The sequence below is a fragment of the Asparagus officinalis genome, chromosome 1, assembly GCF_001876935.1.
Source record: "Asparagus officinalis chromosome 1, Aspof.V1, whole genome shotgun sequence".
Classification (NCBI taxonomy): Eukaryota; Viridiplantae; Streptophyta; class Magnoliopsida; order Asparagales; family Asparagaceae; genus Asparagus; species Asparagus officinalis.
The window spans coordinates 41,380,246-41,401,586 of record NC_033794.1 but is presented as its reverse complement, the minus strand read 5'-3'; the positions used below and the strand labels follow the sequence as shown (position 1 = coordinate 41,401,586).

At 38.2% G+C, this 21,341-nt stretch overlaps 3 protein-coding genes across 4 annotated transcripts in view; 2 read left to right on the top strand and 1 right to left on the bottom strand.

Moving 5' to 3' along the window:
- Positions 1-4,876, top strand: part of LOC109823272 (transcription factor E2FB-like) — a 9,062-nt gene extending 4,186 nt beyond the window's left edge. The window contains exons 4-14 of one of the 2 annotated variants that reach the window (XM_020389565.1): positions 200-285; positions 427-515; positions 591-645; positions 3,124-3,176; positions 3,250-3,300; positions 3,392-3,440; positions 3,550-3,615; positions 3,688-3,764; positions 3,851-4,073; positions 4,146-4,209; positions 4,401-4,876. In XM_020389565.1, the coding sequence (XP_020245154.1) occupies positions 200-285; positions 427-515; positions 591-645; positions 3,124-3,176; positions 3,250-3,300; positions 3,392-3,440; positions 3,550-3,615; positions 3,688-3,764; positions 3,851-4,073; positions 4,146-4,209; positions 4,401-4,402 (815 nt within the window). In that variant the 3' untranslated portion in view covers positions 4,403-4,876. Of the gene's footprint in view, positions 1-199; positions 286-426; positions 516-590; positions 646-3,123; positions 3,177-3,249; positions 3,301-3,391; positions 3,441-3,549; positions 3,616-3,687; positions 3,765-3,850; positions 4,074-4,145; positions 4,210-4,394 lie in introns of both variants that reach the window. The other variant, XM_020389559.1, reaches the window with a different exon arrangement.
- LOC109823264 lies at positions 5,658-6,404 on the top strand. Its single transcript, XM_020389550.1, has one exon. It carries the CDS (start codon positions 5,746-5,748, stop codon positions 6,265-6,267), a length of 522 nt encoding a protein of 173 aa, XP_020245139.1. The 5' UTR covers positions 5,658-5,745; the 3' UTR covers positions 6,268-6,404.
- On the bottom strand, positions 7,844-11,043 carry LOC109842266 (HVA22-like protein i). Its single transcript, XM_020411166.1, has 5 exons — positions 10,851-11,043; positions 10,167-10,265; positions 10,048-10,104; positions 9,901-9,964; positions 7,844-9,814 (listed from the first exon to the last, which is right to left on the bottom strand). The coding sequence occupies exons 1-5, from the start codon at positions 10,880-10,882 to the stop codon at positions 9,560-9,562; spliced, it is 507 nt and encodes a 168-aa protein (XP_020266755.1). The 5' UTR covers positions 10,883-11,043; the 3' UTR covers positions 7,844-9,559.

Genomic DNA, 21,341 nt, shown 5'->3' with positions numbered 1-21,341 from the left:
AAAAGGATTTTTTTTTGGGCGGGGTTTTTTTTTTCTGGGGGTGGGGGTGTGGGGAGGTTCGGTTATGTTTACCCTTTTTTTATTACAGAGAAAGCTCCAAAGCTGTTAGATAAGTTCTTGGAAAATAGAAGGTGTTTGATGCTTCTTGTTTTATCACTTTATTCATGGGAAAATTTACAAAAGTAAATATTTTCGACAGGGTTGTTGACAAAGAAATTTCTCAATTTACTTCAACAAGCTGAGGATGGAACCCTTGATTTGAACAGAGCAGCAGAGATTTTGGATGTATGACTCTTATAATGCTTCATTACGTTGCTTCTTGCAGTTATCTTCTGGTTCTTGCAGCTGCATTTTCTGATCTTCCATCTTTAAAATAAAATATTTTAAAGTTCTCCTTGCTACGATTTTTTTCCTTTCCTTTGGTAGGTTCAAAAGAGGAGAATATATGATATAACCAATGTTCTTGAAGGCGTTGGATTGATTGAAAAGAAGTTGAAGAATATGATTCGTTGGAAGTAAATTTGTGATTCTTTCCTATTTTATTTTTTGATCTATTATGACAACTTGCTAAGTACAAGCATGTACAACAGGGGAAATGATATTTCAAGGCCAAAAGAGCTGAGTGATCAAATAGATGGTTTAAAGGTATACTTCAACCTTAAATCTTATTGTTCTGCCTTTTTCTTCTATCAATGATAATAGATGTGCTTTTGATGAGTATTCAAGAATGCTCTTTGAGTTTCTGAGTTTATTAATAAAGGTCTCTGTAGTTATAATAATTATGCTCTAATTATGTATGGACACACTACTACTGTTGGTTAACTAAAAAGCAGTACTTCTCGCGAAAAAGCTTTAATTATGTTCTGGAGACTTTCATTTCTATGGTGAGCATTTTTGCTTCCTGTGTTTGGCCTGAGAGTTATATTGTATTTTTGGTCCCTTTTCGAATGATTTGGTGATGTATATTCCTTCAAATGTAACTGAAGAATGCTAATTATAGATTTATTAATTGATATTCTTTACACTGTCAATGCTATCAGTCTGTCTTTATCAGCATCTAAATATTTGATGCAGGTCAAGGAAAAATGACGACGAGTGTTAAATGAAGATAAGTCATATGTATATATATGCAACCCTAAGGATCAAATATATCTAGAAAGATCATAAAGTTAGAATCCATATGCATGCATAAAATAATTTATTCTAGAATGAGAAGTTAGAACTAAATCTATGAAAACAAAACTACAGTGCTATGCAAGAAAACATAAGGGGAGTTTAGATCGAATTGTTATTTAACTATGATTACTGAAATTCTGTACATCTCCATTTTTACTTAAGAAATTAACTCTTGATCTAAGGGGTTAGTTAGAGTTTATACCTTGCGAAATAAGAAATAACACACAATTGAAGTTCTGGTGAGTCTGATCATCTTGATATTCTGCTTAGTGAATTGGATATCTCTAGATCATCAAATAACCATGATTGTGTTAAAACTATATAATACGCTTTTATTTATCCAGTATCAAATAAATTTCAAAATTTGTGGTTTTAGAAGTGGGAGAGCCTTGGCTAGACATTGTAGACAATGAACAAGGTAATCAAGATCAAGGAGAAGAAGGTGTTTGTTTTTAGAACGATAGGGAGTCTGTTCAGTTTTGATTTTTGTTATTTTAAAGAGGGAAAGGGATTTGGGAAGGGTTTTGATGAGATGAAAGGAGGTAGCAACAAGGCAAGTAGAAAAGTAGGTGATGGGCAGTGCTAGTTAGGATTTTGGAGGAGAGTAGAAGGGTGCAGCAAGGAGACAGCTGGGTTAGGGTTAAGGTTTGTGGTAGGCAATGTTCAAAAACACGGTGCAGCAATGCAACTCGGCCGGTTCCAAAATGTAATAACTTGGACTGTGACTGGAAGCGCGTAAGGTTTAATAGGATTATGCGTTGATTAATTGGATTATGCGGAATTATGCATTTTTAAATTTTTAATATATATTTATTATTTTTCATATGTTAAAATATATAAAATTCTAGAAGATTTGAAAATATACTTAGAAGCTTCGAGTAATCTGTTTCACCAGAGAGCTTTGAGGGGAATGTTGGAGAGCTTCAAACTGATTGTTAGAGAGCTTGTTGAAGAGCACCGAAGGTCATACAATCTTTTAATGAGTTTTCACGAGCAATGTGAGGTGAAGCAGGCATGGACGAAGGCCAGAGATATTTGTTGCAGCCTGGGTTTGAACAAGAGAGAGAATTGAGAGAGAAGTAGCAGAACCATGATTAAGGGTTTTTTAAACTTTAGTAGTCTGGGTATTGGATAAATGGGTTTAACCCGGAAAGGATATAAAAGAATTATGTGGGCACTTACTGACAATGCACCCGATTATGCGGATCACTGCATAATGGAGCGCTTTTGCTCTAATCGAAGCGGTTCTAACGCACTTGCACAAAAGCATCCGCTTAATCTGCATTTTAGAACATTGGTGATAGGAGTGAGTTTGAAGGGGGGAGGAAGGTGGAGAGCATTCACGAATTGGGATTAGGGTTATGGCTAAGGCTTCTCATTTCAGCAAAGCATTTCACAATCAATTTCAGCGTCAAAATATCTTAAAAGTTCCAATCAATCAAGTATGGTAATTCAAGGATGAGTATTTGTAGTCTAAATTACCTAAATTTACATAAACAAAATCCCTGACTGTTAACAACTAATATCTGCAAGTTTTGTTTTGTTTATAAAAGAGTAAATTAATTCCATGTTGAAGCAGATAGTGTGAAAGTCAGTTTGTTTTTTTTTATAAAAGAATAAATGAACCCCATGCTGAAGGAGATTGTGTGAAAGTTGAAATCTCAAAATAACAGTTTCGATTTCACTGGTGAAATTGTGAAAAGGGTAAAGAAGATTCTTCAGTGTGTTTTCCAATGGCTTATTTGATGGTAATCAATATAGCAATTGATTCGCACTTTACCATCACGCATATAAATATCAGAGATAAGCTATCATCAAATAATGTCTATGTGCAGCAAGTTTGGAGGGAACTCAGAAGTTTTTAATTACTATCATTTGCTCTATGGGTTAATTTCATGCCAACCATTTAGTTTTTAATATAACTGTTTTGCATGTCGACATTTTCAGGCTGAAGTTGAAACACTACATACGGATGAATGCAGAGTAGATGAGATGATAAGGTGTGTTTTCACAACTCTTAAGGGAAATTTTCTAACTTCTTTCTGGTCTTAACTTCCATTTATTACTTAACAGAGAGATGCAGGAAACTCTGAGAACCATGAGTGAAGATGAAAGAATTTCCAAGTAAATTTGAAGTCCATTTCATATGGATATCTTGAAATATGTATCATTTTCTTCATTTTGATGAGTTTTAGTTATTTTCATTTTTGTTTAGACGACTCTTTGTCATGGAGGAAGATATCAATAAGCTTCCTTGCTTTGAGGTTTGGTTTCGTACTGACTAATTCAGATGATGTGACCTTTATTTGCTCTAACTGTAGTGTAAAATTTTCCGTCAGTTACTGTCTCTTCAAGCTTCATGTCTTTTGACAGGATGCTACTGTTATTGCTATAAAAGCTCCTTACGGAACTAGTGTTGAAGTTCCAGATCCTGATGAGGTGCGTTAGAGAGATTAGACAAGGAATATTTTTGAGTCGGAAGGTTAATGATGGATTGTTTTTCTTGGACAGAGTATTGACCGTTCACAACGACACTTTCAACTGCTCTTAAGAAGCTCCTTGGGCCCCATTAGCTGCTACCTAGTAAGGTATTCACAGAGGATTGCAGAAGTGGTAGGAACCTTAAAAGTTCACGTTAACATGCCTTATTCTAAGCCAGTTATCTTTGTAACAGAAATCATGGAGGGAGGGTTAAGGATTCAAGCCCTTCACAACAGACTGCAGCATTGAATTTACCTAATAAAGCTAATCGCAACCATTGTAGAGATGAAACCTCATTGCAACAGACAACGAACCGACAAGGAAGAGATCAAACCAGCCCTGTCCTTTTGTCTGGTTCTTTCAGCTCACTAGACAGTTCAGGGGGTGTGTTGAAGATTCTACCATCAGATGTTGATGTTAGTGTTATTGAATCAACTCTTCGTTTATGAAGAATTTTTTTTTTCATGACTAATGTTATTTCTTGGCAGATTGATGCTGATTACTTTCTTCTATCAGAGCCTACAGTCAGCGTTTCGGAATCCTGGACTGCATGTATCCTTTCTCTTTTCCTTCTGAAGTTGGCTTCTTATTTTGATTATTCATGTTGTATGTTTATTTCTGTTGAGAACACTCGTAAGCCACTGAACTGATTAGCTTGCTTTGCACTCATAAGCCACTGAATATTAAACCAATTGATTTCACATATAACCATTATCTGTTTTCTTAACTGTTGTTAGATGTAGAATGATCAAAGATGAAGGAGCTCCCAATAAAAGCATCAATTTTGGGTTAGCCAGGTAAAATTGAGTTGACAGCTGAAGACTTTTCCCTCGGCATGATCTCAGCAGCAGAACTCCCTCAGGTTCTGAAGAGTGTAAAAAGCGGGAAGCCAAAGGAAAAGCTAAAGGGACCTATCAACATGTTAAGATCTGTAAATTTGTAAACATGATATAGTTTCTCCTTTTCAAATTCTAGAGCCATCAAAATAAAAGGCCCTATCGGCAGGAAAGTTTTCCATTTTGCTAGCAGTGAGAGGCGATAAAAAGAGGACTAGAGAAGAGAAACGGAGTGTCATGAGCAGCAGTCGTGAGGCTTTAGTTTATTTATTTAGTCAAATTTTCTGGTGCGGTTGTGAAAACTGCTGGATGTTTGTGATGTTTTCATCAACATCGATGTTTTGCGAGCTAAATTTATGCCCATTATCTTATCTTTGCTTGCATCCCGGTTTCAGGATCCTCGATTTCTCTCTCCTCTCTACCCTCTTATTTCATTGTTTCACATTTATCTGCAGACTTTGGCAAAGGTTAATTGCATCGTGCTCTCGTTGAGTACAAACGACGGCTCATGCTTCTTCGAGATATTTACTTCCAGTCTTCAAAACAAACAATCGCTCCACGGGTGATCAGGCTGAAGAGCTTGTGGTGTCTAATTGTCTTATTGTTTGGTAAACTTGATTTAAAAAAAAAAAAAAACTAATTTTGTGAACTAAGAACAATTTTCAGCTGTTTCTTCTTCTTCTTCTTCTTTTCAATTGAAAAGGGCTTATTTTCACTTTGGTACCCCAAACTTTACACATTCTTCACTTTCATACCCTAAATATTTTTAACACTTTGATACCCCAAATGGGCCAAATCGTTAAACTTTGATATCCACAATATATTAAATTTTCTGTGAAAAAATGGGTAAGACTTGTGCGACGATGTATAATTCTCTGAAAAAGAAACAGTCGGTGCTGGGAAGATACAGAGGAATAACAGTCGCACAATGGGCTTTCTTTTGAATTTGTTTTAATGATCTTTTACTTACATACCTTCGTATCTGTCATATTTGCATATTTACCATCCAAATCTGACTATTTGCAAATTTACCCTTACGTTTTCCTTGCCATACTGAAATCCGTCAACAAAAGGCCAAAACAGCAAGCATTTTTAAAAAAAATCGTCCACAAAAGGCCAAAACAGCAAGCATTTTAAAAGACCCACCTTCAGGATAACTGAAGGACATCCAGAACAAAGGTTCTACATACAACCAACCACAACCATAAAAAAGATAAATAAAAAAAAAGGATAGAAGCCTTAACCAAAAGCAATGGAAGCCAGTATCCTTCCCCTCTCTCATCCTCTTCATTCATCCTCCCCTTTCAGAAGACCGACGTCCCTCAAAATCCAACCTTCCCATCTCAGACTTACTCTTCTCCACGCTGTCAGCAGCAATGGAGAGACCAGCACCAACAGCGACGATGACGGCCAAAACAAAGCAGATGAAACATCAGCGACAACTCCTCGGCCAGCACTAAACACCCTCAACATCCGTTACCGTGCACGATCAAAGAGACAAGCGCGCAAGCAGCAGGAACAAGAACAGCAGAGCTTCAAGCCCCCGCCACCACCGAAGAAGGAATGGGAGTCCATGACACTGGCAGAGAAGGCAGTAGAGCTTTACGTAGGAGAGAAGGGGCTCTTGTTCTGGCTCAATAAATTTGCATATGCCTCTATCTTCATTATTATTGGTGGATGGATTGTGTTCAGGTTTGTGGGCCCGTCTCTCGGTTTGTATGAGCTTGATGCTCCGCCGTTGTCTCCAACTAGTATTCTCAAAGGATCACCATGAAGGAAGGGGATGTTGGTATCTGTTTTGTTTCAGTATTGGATCAGTTTGATTGTTTATAAGAGTTAGCTACTCTTTGTTTATTTCTATCATTTGTGTGTATGTTATATTGGAAAGCTATGCATTAACAATCACAACGATGAAAGCATTTCAAAATGCAGATTGACAGAACAATTCCGAAAAAAAGAGAGCAAGAAAGGTAAAGATGGAAAACAGTTTTTATGCCAAAAAACAGCTTATTGTGTTCCAATTTAGGTAAGAGAACTTGCATTTTGCAACTTCGATGACGAAATAGTATACACTAACAAAATTATAGAACAAACCCAGAAGTCATAGACAGGAATTCTTTGTTTCCTTAATGAAGATCAAGAGTTCAATTCCTTGTAGATAAGATTTCATTAGAAAGCTATCTCGTGCCGCTATAATGTTTCATAAAACACCCAAAGACTGGTTCTCGATGACAAAAAACATAAGCAAGTTTTAGTTGGGATTTGTTTAGATTGCTTACTGCTACATAGTTTTCTAACAAACATAAGCCCATGATATCTATGATCAGTTCTCTTGAGCAAAGGGAAACGTGACGGAAATTGTATACTCATAAGCCAAACTGCTTTCACAAAAAGCATAAGCAATGGTATGAGTTTTCTTGAGCTTTCTTGAGCGAATTTGTCATCGACATTTGAAGAGGACAATAGACTAGAGCACAATGAGATACTTGAAACGCTGCTATGAAAGAACTAGCTTCGGAATTAATATATTTGAAGAGGACAATAGACTAGAGCACAATGAGATACTTGAAACGCTGCTATGAAAGAACTAGCTTCGGAATTAATATATTAGGGAATCCCTAAAATAGCGCCTATTAGTAAAGTTAACGTGGGAAATCTCATTTTCCCCTTATTTCAGATTCCATATCTTAGAAAAGCTTGCTTCTAGCTAATTCAGCTCATCCATGTCATAATCGTCGTTATCTACAAACACTTCCTTCTATCTGAAGATAAAAGCAAACTCTGGATAGATGTGACAAATCTTATGTTGTGCTTAATTGCCTTAAATTTTCAGTGAACAAAATAGTGCCATTAGTGGTATAAAACAAGCATAAAATTGAGAAAGAAAGTCACCTGAGCATCAGAGTCTGCTCTTTGGATCTCTCACAAGCATCAGCATCATTTTGTCTGCAAATAAATTGGCATCTGACAGAACAGCTAACGGCCATTAAAACACCTCATTTGGTCATTTTTCACCTGTTCAGCCTGCTTCGCAGCAGGCCTGCTTTTCTGTCTTCAACTCTATTTCTTTTTTGCATTCAAAGAACAATTCAGGAGTCGTTACAGTGCATTAACAACGTTGGCTCACTATTGAAAGGAAGATAACACTTTAGTTGCCAACATCATTAAAAACATGTATGAAAAAGAGTGAATTTAAAATAAATCTGAAAATTTGGGGATTACTTGTTGTCTATCTCCTCTTTATTGGTAACTTTTCCATCTCCTCTTCCAGTAAGACCTTCATCAGAGACTTTAGAAGATATCCAGGAGGGAGAGAGAGAGAGAGAGAGAGAGAGAGAGAGAGAGAGAGAGAGAGAGAGAGAGAGAGAGAGCGCGTGCCTCCAGTAGCAGTCTTTGCCGCCATTTAGACAAACACAAGAACCATCCCTGTTATTTCTTTTCTGTATTATCCATAAAGTACTTACGAACCTATATGTATATCCATGTGCATTTGTTTCATATAACGAAGAAATCAAAGCATTAAAGATCAAAAGGAAGAATCACTCGCTTGATGAAAAGAAAACACAGATATATGCTTGGGAACATGATCTCAGTGCATATAAGGAATTCCTTAGATCAAGCGGCATATCTATTACTCTCCTGGTTTTTGACAACTTTTCTCTGAATTCTGATACCTTACCAGACCTTTACGTCATGAAGGCATAATCATGTCAGACACGTACAACATATCCGACAAAGAATGCACATTCATGTTTATATATGTACGTACACATGCACTCTCTTTTTTGTATGTGAGTGTATTCTAAGAGAATTGATAGTTTGATACAGGAAGATACCACTATGTGTGAGCGTATGACACTTAAAATGATTGGGAAATAGACTTTGGTGCTAATGTTACATGAAAGAGATTGTGGAATCTGTTGACATATGCAAGAGTTACAAGGAAAGCTAGCAAGTTAGAGTAACTCTTTTTCTTGTTACCCTTTCTCATTAGCTATGGCAGTGTAAGATTCAAAGGTTTTCTTTTTGTTTGTTAATATTTTGTAATTGTGAAAACCCATCTTGACATTTCTTTCTTTTTGTTTGTTAATATTTTGTAATTGTGAAAACCCATCTTGACATTTCTATTTATTAAATTGTTCATACATTTTTCTTAATTTTCCGTTTAATGTGCGTTATCTCTTTTTTATTATTAATTCCATATAAAACAAGAAGTTAATATGTACATCCCCTTCATTTTGGATTTCACAAGATTTAAAATTTGATTTGGAGTAACCAAATAATATGAAAATAAGTGTGGAGTTAAAATAAAATAAAAACAGAGGCTGGAAAGGTAATCAAATATTTAGCAAAAAAAGAAAATATAAAATCAATTTACTATCCCCATTTATTAAAATTGTCAAAGTTTCTTTTGTTAAAAGTTTGACAATGTGCAAAGCAGTGCTGGTCAATGAACTCCAAAAGTCAGCACATGAGAAAGCTCTTAATAATTTTTTTTATTATGATAAAAAACAAAAGGTCCTCCAACAAGATCACAGATTCTTAGTTTTTCAATATGGCATATGTTTCCTGGAAAATCCCATATCCCATATGATACGAACTGAATGTATTTCCATAAATTATCTACATTCACAAATTGCATGACCAGGGGAAAAAAGATTATGAATGTGGAAGAACATACAACATTGAGGATAAAGTACATGCATTAAATTAGAGTAATTTAACCAAGAAATCACAGAAGTCAGGGGACTAGTTCATATCGCTGTTTTTACTCGTACAGAAGAATATTTTATGACAGATGTACAGGACTCTTTAACATGTTAGTACAAGACTATTTAACATGCTAATGCCTGAAGTATGTACAAGCATAAGCTAAAAGAAATATATAATTAGAGTATTTACTGGCCCTGTATATCCCTACTTGTGAAGACCTGACAGGGTTAGCTCTCCTCTGGCTTCGATTGTGAAGCAACATTCTTAAGGCCTCACATAAACACAATAAACTTTTACGTTATATTGCATGACACAAAATAGAAGAAATATATATATACACAACATATTTGGCCCTATCTATTCTTACTAGTCATATTTGAGACTGGGACAGGGTTAGCTGTTCCTGATTGTGGTTCTGTCTTCGACTGTGAAGCAACATACCGCAAAACTTCAAAAAATCTTGTCTGACCATAACTAACAGACTTTTGCCAATAGATAACAGCAACATCCCCAGCACTGGTTCTCAACTCAAGCAAGTTGCGGTCAATCTCGCTCTCGTGTTTCGCCATAAATGGCCTAAAGAAGGCCTCATATACATACTTCGTTCCCTGAAATAATAAACAACAAAGTAGGGATAGGTATAAGAACCAAAGCATTACATGTAATACCTAAAAGAGAATTCTAGTTTCCATACCTTAGATTTAGGGCACCAAAGATATATAAAGAATGCCAATTTTGCTTCATTATACATTGGTAACCTTCACCAAAACAAGAAATGCAATGTTATTATATAAAGAGAGAAGCTACAAGCCCATAAAGCATATGACAGAATTTCGTTTACCATGAAATTGAGGCATCTCCAATCCTCTCGAAAATGGTTAGCAATGCAACTAATATCCTGAAACAAATGAAGATATCAGAATATATTTTCCTATAAAAAGATGAGAGGGAATAACTGACCAGTACTGACACCAAAATCGGAGTTGGTTGATCTCCGGTTTGTTCAATTCGATAGATTTGTAGCACTCATAAGCCGGATAAGCATAGCCAAGAATCATTCTACAAAATGATGCAATACAATACAAACTTCAGTTGCCTCCAACATTCCTATGTATTTAGTAAAATGAACATCAGAACCTTAATCTTTTTAACTTTTTCTGATTGTGCGATCTGCAAATATCATATTCTTCTTGCTTTTACCAAGGCTTCATCAGATGTAATATGTATCCCTTTTAATATTAAATTAAAAGTATTAAATACAGAATATACCCTTAAAGGTTTGCAGGGCATGTAAATACAGCCTAAGGTTTCAAAATTGATAAATATTTGATTATAAACTGAGGATAAATAAAGTGCCGCTTCTAAAATCTTTGGACTATTATTTTCTTTAACTCCTAAAAGCCGTAAGGCAATTTTCTGCAGTATACACAAATCCAAATCACAAAACTTTAAATATTGAAGTAAAATCTTAAATTTTAGTAAATTTCAAAAAAAAAAAAAAACTATATTATCTTGTCCTCTGAGACACAAAAATTTTCGTTACATACATCCAAACACAACCTTAACGAACACATTCCATTCAACTGTTAAATTTACATAAAAGAATTTTGGGAAAATGAAATTTAAAAGGTTAGATATTCTTACATAGAGACTCTGCTGAGAAAGGATCCCATCATCTTGCATGCATCAATCTCAACAAGCGAAATCACAACGCAGAAACCCTAAATCACAGAGATGAAATAATCAATATTCGCATACATTGATTAAGGGCGAAAATTTAACAAAAAATGGAGAGAGAGAGAGAGAGAGAGAGAGAGAGAGGCGCTATGATTTATATAGGGCATCAAAAGTCGTCGATATTTGAAGCAACGCATCCCAAAATCCCAACGTCTATTTTTTTTGTGATGTGGATTATTAACCATTTTATTACTATCGTCGACTAGTGATTTAAGTATTACTAACTTTACTAACTAACTTAAATCAAGAAGCATTAAATTTGTACTCTCACTATTATTTTATTTTATGTGAGTTTAAAAGCAAAAACATGTTTGTTTATTTAAAAATAATTGATGCTAAAAAGTGTGAACCGTATTTCTACAGAAAAAAACATCCCCTTGCATAATTTTCCCCACAATGAAAAATTGTAGTTAATGTTGTTTATTATTATTTTGCATTTGTTTTTTGGGGTGGAGGGAGGGGAATTTTCTAATAATATCTAAAAGTTAAATTAGATTTTGTATTAAACCCCTAAACTTTATGCGGGTTTTGTGATATTTTGAAAATTACGAGAGGTCATTATACTGATTATATTTTAAGAAGCATTATTTTTTTCAGTTCTGAATTTCTACCATGTTATGGTGTTTTCAGTCGTCAAAGTATGACTTTTTTACCAGTCACGGACATATGTCCCCCTACATGCACCGCTCAAATCGAATTGACGATCAGGACCACCAAGAATCCCGACTTAGCCGACTCGCCGAGTCGACATCTCCTTAGATCGGCTCGAAGGGCGGTACTTGTCGGTCCTCTTGTCGAAGACGACTCGTTCCGAGCCCACTCGACCTGTTATTCGACACATTGTAGGGTCGGCTCGAGAGGTGTTCCTTCTCGACACCCCTCGCTATAAGCCAAAGGACGACTTCAATCTTGAGCCTCCCCCGCTGATAACGCGTCGGCATCACATTAAATGCCTGACATGCGCCATCATTCCTCTAGCCCCAATAGTGGCGATGACACATCGGACCACGTCGGCACCATCATGTCCCCAATCACTTCGCATTAAATACTAAGGTGACCACTCCTCCACTCGTCGACCGACATTTATAAAGCAGGTGCTGACGTAGCCGTCATCCCATACTCGGCCGAGATTACCATTCTACCCTTTTATCACCACTATAAATAGGGGTACTATTCCAAATACCGGGGTAAGCAAGCAATATCTCAGAATTCTTCTCCACTGCACTACATTTTTAGAACTCACACAGTTCATCACTTTCCCACTCAAGTCCATTAACTAACTTGATCGTCGAAGGAATAACGGGGAAACTAGTCCTCGTCCTCTTACAAGTTGTTATTTGTGCAGATAGAAGCTCATCTACTCAAACCAGTTTTTCAGAGAAGTTAGCGGCCCCTAATCAACATCATCCTTATTTTATTATTTGGTTGATTATTAACATCAACATACCCTCACTATTATTTTATGTAAGTTTTAAAGTGAAACACATGTTTGTTTATGGAAAAACAATTTATGATGTTCACTAATTAACCCTCTAAAAATGTGAACCATAGTTTTCACTGCAAAAACATCTCCTTGCGTGATTTTCCCCGCCAATGCGAAAATTTGTAGTTAATGCTGTTAGTGGGGGTTTCTAATAAAATATTAAAGTTAAAGGGGTTTTTCTAATAACCCCTAAACTTTTGAGGGTTTTCTAATATTTTGAAAGTTATGAAAGGTTATTTGACAATTGTCCATAGTCAAGGTGGTTCCTAATATTTATCCTAAAGGTAATAACCAAGTTATCCAATTATTATTTGACGTCATAGGAAAGCAAACTATCCAAACAATAAAATATTTACCTTTTGGGTAACATAGGACCACACTGGACGAAATATGCAAAGGACGGCTCAACCCTAGAAGGGGAGCTATATATATATCATACTTACTTCTTTTAAAAACACGAGTTTAGGAAAATCTTTTCATGATCAATATTATCATTTACTATTTTGAATATTTTATTTAAATCTTAATCTATTCTAATTTTAATCATATCTTATCTAATTCCACGTGAACTATCTATAGGTCAACAATTTTAAAAAAGTTAATTTTGAATATTTTACTTAAATCTTAATCTATCCAAATATTAATTATATCCTATATTAACTCCATATGAACTACCTATAGCTCAACAATTTAGAAAAAAATAAGATTAAGAAATTATACGTAGATAATATATTATAATACATAAAGGATTACAAAAACCCAAAAGTTTCAAAAATTGCATATAATAGCCTTAAAATTTTAAAATTACACAAAACACCTTTGACTTTTTAAAACTTAATGACAAATATGAAATCTAAAAATTTAAAACTTATAATCAACACCCTCAATATTTTAAAAATTATAGAAACAACCTTAAAATTTTAAAGGCTAATTACATTTACATACCCTATTGTTTCGCTCTTGTAGTAGTTATATACCCTAAGTTACAAAACATAGCAAAAAATACCGTGAGTTAGCAAAATTTTGCAAGTTGGTACCTTCTGTTAACCAATCGTGAGAGTATTCTCTAGAATATTCCCACATGCTGCACATATGACCAACTTGAATGCTTCTTACCCTCATTTATTATATTATTTGCTATATTACTTACCTACCTCCCCCCCCCCCCCCCCCCCAAAAAAAAAATTAAATTAAATTAAATTATTTTCATTATCTTCTTCTTCTTTTCGTGGCCTCCAACTTCTTCTTCCTCTTAATAATGGGTAACAATAGAAAATAAGAGTTTTTACTATGTTTTGGGGGGTGGGGGTTAATTCCTAAGGAGGGGCATTATTGTCCTTTCATGTATTTTTAACACTGTTAGCTAAATTTAAACAGTTACCAACTCATGGTATTTTTGTGCTATGTTTTGTAACTTTGGGTATATAGTTACTACAAGAGCGAAACAATAGGGTATATAAGTGTCATTTAGCCAAGTTTAAATTACAAAAAAGCATCCTAAACTTCAGAGATTTCAAATCCTAGAAACAACATAGATGGATTCCAGGGATTACCATTAGGCACCTAGAAATTTAAAATTAGTAAAAAATAACCTCAAAGTTACAAAAATTATAAAAACTCCCTCAAAAGTAAAAAAATTATAAAACATCCTAAAATTTTAAAACTTATAACCGGTACACATTAAATTTAAAAATTATCAGCAGACCATTGAAAAGTTAAATTTTTAAAAAGAACCCAAAATTTTAGTAATTGTAAAAATATCTTCAAAATTTTAGAGTTACAAAAAATATTCTAACATCTAAAAACTTACCACTAATACATGAAATATGAAAATTATAAGTACCCAATTTAAAATTTAAAATTTTCATAAAATACTATCAAAGTTTAAAAATTGCAAAATACACCCTCAAAAGTTTGAAATCATAAAAATGTTAAATTTTGGAAAAGAAAAGAGAAAATGTTTGATATATTACATTAAGATATAATAGGTTAGCATCAACTGATTATAATGTATAAACATTTATCTCTAATGTTGATAATATTTAATTATAAAGTAAACAAAATACATGGAGTTATATATGGAGAAACTATCAGAAAGTTTAGAGATATCCTTTAAAAAACTAAGTTGTTTTCATTTCAAATGAGAAGTGAAGGAAATAAACTCAAAATTTGGAAACATTCATGAATCACCTGAATTAACATTGATAAAAGACATATCTAGCAAAGAAGCACTGACCGAGTTTCTCTTGAAGAACATATTAAACAATTATGTCCTAATTAAAAAAACATCCTTCATGAAAGATACAAGAAAAATTAGTAAGTACTTATAAATTTTTATACTTTACTCTAAAAACAAAAATTCCCCAATGGCCCAAAATATGGGACCAACAGGGGGACATGTGAGGTGTCCTCTCCTATTGCATAATGAGCTGACCATCATATGACCAGCTTATTATGCAATAGGAGGGGGGACACATCACTTGTCCCTCCTGTTGATCCCATATTTTGGGTCCCTATAGCAAAGCTCTTCTAAAAATATTGAAAGAATCATAAACTTAATATAAAATTACATATAAATAATCTTACAATAGAAACTAAAGTAAAACCGTTGATCAACTATATTGTGAGATATAATAAACTAGATAAGATAAAAAAATTACTATAATAGACAAAAAGTATGCACATGATACTTACTTACCAGAGCATAAGTAAAAAAAATTAAAATTGATATTTTTCTTGTTTCTATATAGTGGAACGACTCTGCAAGTAATTTTATTTGGGGATATGACTACCAACGAAGGGTTAATTTTTAAGAACACAATAAAAAATAAGCATGTAATAGTACTGTCAGATTTCAACATCTTTAAATATGAAGGTAACATATTTTACAACTAAAATTCTTATTAAAGGTCACTAAACATAAATTTTATCTTATATCTGTTTCAAATTTTTAAGAAAGATATGCATGCCATCGTAAATTGTGTTAATAATATATCAATCCAAAGATATAACGTATTGAAGAAATAAGAGATAGATAAGCAAACCAAGCAAACATCCATATAACACGATAAAGAAAAAATATTACACTTTAAAGTTAATATGCAGGGCTCATTCAGAACAAGCTGCTAAAACAAAAGTATCTCTATCAAGGCTTTTTATAAATACAACACAAATTTAATTTATTAAATATTTTATAAAATAGCTTAATTTTTTGAGTAAAATCAGGAATGTTTAGGAGAGATTTTCATGAACTCTTTTAATATTTTTATATGGTTATGTGGATGCATTTATCATATAATAGTGTACTAGAGTTAGCATAATCTTTATTTTATGATTTTTCTGAAGTCTATCAATGATTAGCAACAAAATTTATATTCTCTTTAGTTTCATTCTAGACCATTTTTAATTAATCATCTTGGCTTATTAGCTTTAATTATTCATCATTCTTTTATAATATTATTTTTAAGTGTTTTTTATTTTTACAACATTATACCTTCTCAAGTCAAGCTTGGTTTCATGTCGATCCAATTAACGTGAAAATTCAAATTAACTTTAGATTACAATTATATCTTGTCAATTCAATTATCAACATGAAAATTTTAAATTTGGTGTAGCCCATTCAAACAAAACATTAAAAAAAAATTTAATAATCACAATAGTAAAGTTTAAAAACATAAGTGAGCAAAAACAATCAAAATGGAACTGAGGAACAAATTTTAGTAAATAAATAAATTAAAAAAACATACTCATAAGATTTAACCACGTGCATTGCACGTGCATAAAACCTAGTGTGTGTGTGTGTGTGTGTGTATGTGTGTGTGTGTGTGTAAATTTGCAGTTATTAGTGTGGGTTTCTAATAAAATATTAAAGTTAAAGGGTTTTTTCTAATAACCCCTAAACTTTTGAGGACTTTCTAATATTTTGAAAGTTATGAAAGGTTATAGTCAAGGTGGTTTCTAATAATGATCCTAAAGGTATTATTTGACATCATAGGAAAGCAAACTATCCAAACAATAAAATATTTACCTTTTGGGTAACATACAACCACACTGGACAAAATATGCAAAGGATGGCTCAACCCTAGAAGCGGAGCTGGTGTATATATATATATATATATATATATATTATATATATGTATTCATATATATAGAAGTATTATATATATATATATTATATAACTTTTATTATATATATTGTAGTACCGAAATTCATCCCAAAAAGGAGTTTCGTTTTGTATTTATAAGAAAGCTTATTACAAAACTAATAATTAAATATACAACAGAAGCAGAGGGATGCCTCTCTTGTTTTTGTGGGACTGAGGGTACGGATGCTTCGCTCGATGCTCGTGTCGAGTCTGCTTCCTGGACCGTTTAATGGAGGTTGCCTGGAGAGCTTCAGCACGCGAAGCTTCAACTCGATAGTTGGGCTCTGCTTAGTTCAGTCGGGATCCCGGACTAAAGAATAGGCAGTTGTGCTGCCAATGCAAAGATAGCAGAAGCTTGGTCTGCAATCTTTTCCCTAAGTTGTTGTGACCCCCCCCTCCGTGTGCCTGGAAGGCTTTTAAAGAAAGAGGGACGTGACTCATCCTTGAATTTATGGATGTGGACAGTATCTTCTTCAGAACGGGTCTAGCTACCTCGGTCCATGAATGGCATTCAGGGAATTGCTCTGCTTTTAAGTAGCCTGTCACCTAAAATGGAGCCAATTCTTGTATATGAGTTAAACGGCGATGTATCCGAGTGGACTTGACCAGCATTAATGAACCAGTATTATGAGTTCGCAGATCAATGAGGGTGTTTTCCGACTCACTCGTTACCTAGTGCATGACCGCCGGCGTGCTCTTGTGCAGCACTCGCTGTGCTTTACTCTTTCCGGTCAGGAGAGGGGCGAAGTAGGTGCAAAGTACTCGAGTTGCGGTCTAGCCCAACTGTGCTGAGTCCGGCGGATCCAGTCCTTGACTCAACAGCCCTGAGGTGAGCGCATTATGGGATGCTCAGAGACTCAGGGAACCCTGTCCAGCCTTCGCCGCTGTGCGTCTGGACACAGGGTTTGACGGTCTTGGGGTACCTGTGTCTCTTCCCTTCGGGTCCGAGAGGGATAGGGAAGGGCCATGCTCAGCACCGTGGGTCGTCGTTCGGCATACCCAGCGCTGTACTGACGGTCTTGCGGCTTCTGCCCTTGAGAGAGAGGTCGTGAGGCGTTGCGCCCGTGGGGAGTGGCGCGCGAACGTCGGGTCTGGCGTGGGCAGGTGCGGCATCTCGACTAACGGGCAGGCGTAGTGGCATCTGTGTGACCGCAACTTACCCATCCTGACCGTCTCACTGGTGGCGAGCGACCGTTAGGCAACTAGATCGTGCATATCTGAGTACCTACCTGCGACTTAGGCCCGGTGCCAGAGAGGTGGAGGGCAGCGTTTCTCTGGGCGAATTTCTGGAAGCTATAGAGGTATTTTTGACGCTCTACAAGACCCTTCAAAGTTTCAGACCTAAACCGGGGGGCCTCGCGTGTGGTCGGATTCTTTGGATGAAGACATTTTCGGCGAACGTTAGCGCGCGTTGATTTCTTTAAAGATTTTAGCAAATCCTCAGCTATCAACGGGTTTGATGTGCCGTTTCCGATTACCGTTTGAACGCTGCATATATTCCCTCAGTATGGATGAGTTGTGAACAGGTTTCTTTAGGGCTCAATGCTAACGATTTCTGCCTCTAACTTTAGGCGTCTGAGCGTGGTTTTAACCGTTAAGCTGAGGTCATTCTATTGGCTTTCGTGTTATTTCTTTCAGTGACGAGTGAATCGTCCAGGCGGAATTAGTCTTTGGGGAGCCAAGTTTCGGGCAACCCGCGGGGTCATGCCAAGTATTTGCAGGCGAAACCCTTCCTTTTTGAGACGGGCCCAGATCTGACGGGAGATGAGCCACGTGTCTGCTGATAGGGCTTTGTGCTTCCCAGCTAAGGCGGCGCGGTCTCGTCGGGTCGTGGCGATCGTGACTTGACAACACGATTTCCATGTGTTTCGCTCCGCGACGCATCGTGGCCGTGATTTTCGAACTCAACCGTCGGATGCAACCGCCAACCTCGGTTCTTTCGATATACCGAGGGTGATCTGGGCCGTACTCCGACCGTCTCTCCACCGGCACGCCTGCCGGTGCTCTGGAGTCGCGCCCAGGTATGTCGATGGGTTCGTTGGACGATCTCTTGTAGGTCTTAGGTGTCGGATTTTAGGGAGATGAGCGTTGCTCATTACGCTTGGTAGCTTCCCCGATTTGGGGCAAAGTTTGCCCTATTTGCCCTTAGAGGATGATCACTGTCTCTGCGGGCGAATCCTTCAGTGGGAAGGAGGCGAACCCCCTTTTCGTAAGGCGAGTTCGACCCTTTCCTATTAGAGGGGAGTATAGTCTGTACGGATAGACTTTGTTCGAAGTGGGTTCCCCCTTTCGATAGGCGATTTCGCCCTCCTCTGTTTGATGGGCGATTTTGCCCTCCTCTGTTTGATGGGCGATTTTGCCCCTACAGCGGATTTTGTCTCGATTGACTTTTTATTTATTGTTGCAGCGACCTTTTCCGATGAGGCTTTCCCGGAGGGTGTGGCCGTTGGCCATGCCGGGGCTACAGGCTACACGGCACCTCCTCGATTTCCCTCTTTGGCTTCAATACCTGTGTTCGCCGCCGACAAGCCGCATGGCCTGCATTACGTGAGCTGACGACCAACACGGCGCTGACAGATGAGGACAGGGCAGAGCTGCCGAAGCCTCAATTTTTGTTCGGCGACGCTATGACCGACCCTTCCGCCCTGTTGCTCAAAGAGAGCCGGTGGTTTCGCACGGTAGAGGGGGTCATTACTACCTCCCCGGCATGTCGAGAGGGTTTTCGATCGTCGAGCTGCGGTCCTTCTCCATTCCTCGGACGATGAACTGGGATTTGACCCCCTCTCAGGACGGGGTCACTTGTGGCGTCTTTACGGGCTCTACGGCTGGGTATGGAGTGGAGAGTTCGTGCAAGCGTGTGACGGGTCTGCGCCCTGGCTTAATGTCCGCTGAACCGCCCGTGGGGGAGTCGACAACCAGCGGTGGCGGAGACCTTCCGTCACCGCTTCTTTCGAGCTGGTGGGAGCTTTCCCCCGAAGGACTTTAGAGCCCCGGGGTGGGTTTACTCTGCACCTGGCAGTGACACGTGGTGGTCCAAGATCACCGACTATGTTCTGGCCGAAAATGCTGATCTCAAGGACACAGAGTTGTATGTGGCCATCGAAGCCACGCGACATGGCCTGCGGATCAACGCTTCTCAGTTCCATAGTATCCTGGAACTGTATTGCGTGGAAAGCGGCACATTTTTCACCCCCAATGGTGAGCTTGGTATCATCCCTCACGAGATGTACGACGTGTCGGGGCTGCCTCTGGGAGACTTTCCTTACGAGGAGTACGTCCCCGATCAAGATGAGATCGATCAGCTGTCGAACCATTCCCCTTTAGCGGTTGAAACTCTGTGGGGGTTACTTTGCCACTACCACATCTGCCTGAGTACCTTAGGGGCATCGGATCACAAAGGGAAGAAGAAGAAGACCCCGGGGATCAGCCACAAGAATTGGGCTGATTATCTGTTCCCAGGGAATGATGTCAAGGGGAAGCCCGCTCTCCCGTTAGGCGCGTGCGACCAGCCCGAAGTGGAGGCGAGGACAGCTAAAGAAGGAAGCACCATGACTCTTGACTGCGATGAGGGCGGGTTTAAGTCTGGTACGGTCTTTCACTCATTCCATCATCAGGCGAATCTCTCATCTCGGGGAAGGCGTTGCTCGCGGGGTACCTCATGTTATGGCTGAAGAGGTGCGTAATCCCCACTCACTCCTTTGAGGCTCTTCCTGTGGAGGTCGTGTATCCGGCGGTTTGCCTAGCTCACGGGAAGTCTTATTCCCTGGTATCGGCCACGATAGCGTGCATTCACCGGGGGCTCCACACTCTGACGGCCCAATTCTGCCGTGTGTCGGTCCTCGACGAGGGGGAAGGAGTAGTTATCAAAACTCTCAATCCTAGGGTGGGGCTACCGTACACCTACTTGATGGCGTGGTTCGTATACCACTGCGAATGTTTGATGAGCGCCCCGGCGATGCTTCAGGGCGATAAGTTCGTCCCCTTCGTCCAGCGCTTGGAGCGGTGCTCCTGGAAATGCAAGGACATCCCTGATGCAAGGAAGACGCTTTCCCACTTCGGGCATTACAATTTTCGCCACTTTTTTCCTTATTTCAGCGGGGGCGGATATGGAGAATCTCTCAGGGATACGCCGACGGCGGATCACTACACGGTCCTCACTCGTGGTGCCTTTCGCTGGTTGGTGAATATCCGGCCGGGGTATCACATTCTAAGAACGGGCTCTACATGCTATCTTGAGCCTTACATCCCTTGCAGGTTCGCCCGCCAGTTTGGGTATGATCAATTGTATGTGGGCAACGCCAATCCCTACCTGCGCTTTGAAGGAGGACTGGTGGATGGCGCTCGGGGATGGTTCTGGACTCATGCTGGCGGCACCCAGGCTCGCTTTGAGTTACCCGCGAGGGATCGTGATTTACATCACACGCTCCTATATTGCTGCTGGTATCGGGGTGCTAGTGCTAATCCTGCTAATTTCTGGTTCCAGAACTCCTGCCTGGCAGAACGCGATCGTCCTACCAGGGGCTCTCTCCATTCTTCGGGGCGAATGGGCCATCAAACTGCTAGGGAGTTGTTCTCGGAGGATCCAGTTGAGGACACCGAGGGTTTCGACGCTGGCTTAGACGAATCCGAGGTTCCCGAGGTTCGAGTTCCTTCCCCCGGTCCTTCGCTGGATGCCCCTGGTGAACCAGGAGAATCCGGACGCCCAAGACCGTCCCCGAGTCCGACCATTGGACAAATGGGGGCGCCGCTTCTGTCTCCGAGTAGCTCCCT

Excerpts from the sequence above, each read along its gene's own strand:
- LOC109842266 (XM_020411166.1), bottom strand. The coding sequence starts at position 10,882 with ATGATGGGATCCTTTCTCAGCAGAGTCTCTAT. Across the intron at positions 10,105-10,166 it reads CGATTTTGGTGTCAGTACTG|GATATTAGTTGCATTGCTAA; the intron begins GTCAGTTATTCC and ends CATTTGTTTCAG. Across the intron at positions 9,965-10,047 it reads GGAGATGCCTCAATTTCATG|GTTACCAATGTATAATGAAG; the intron begins GTAAACGAAATT and ends GTTTTGGTGAAG.
- LOC109823264 (XM_020389550.1), top strand. The coding sequence starts at position 5,746 with ATGGAAGCCAGTATCCTTCCCCTCTCTCATCCTCTTCATTCATCCTCC.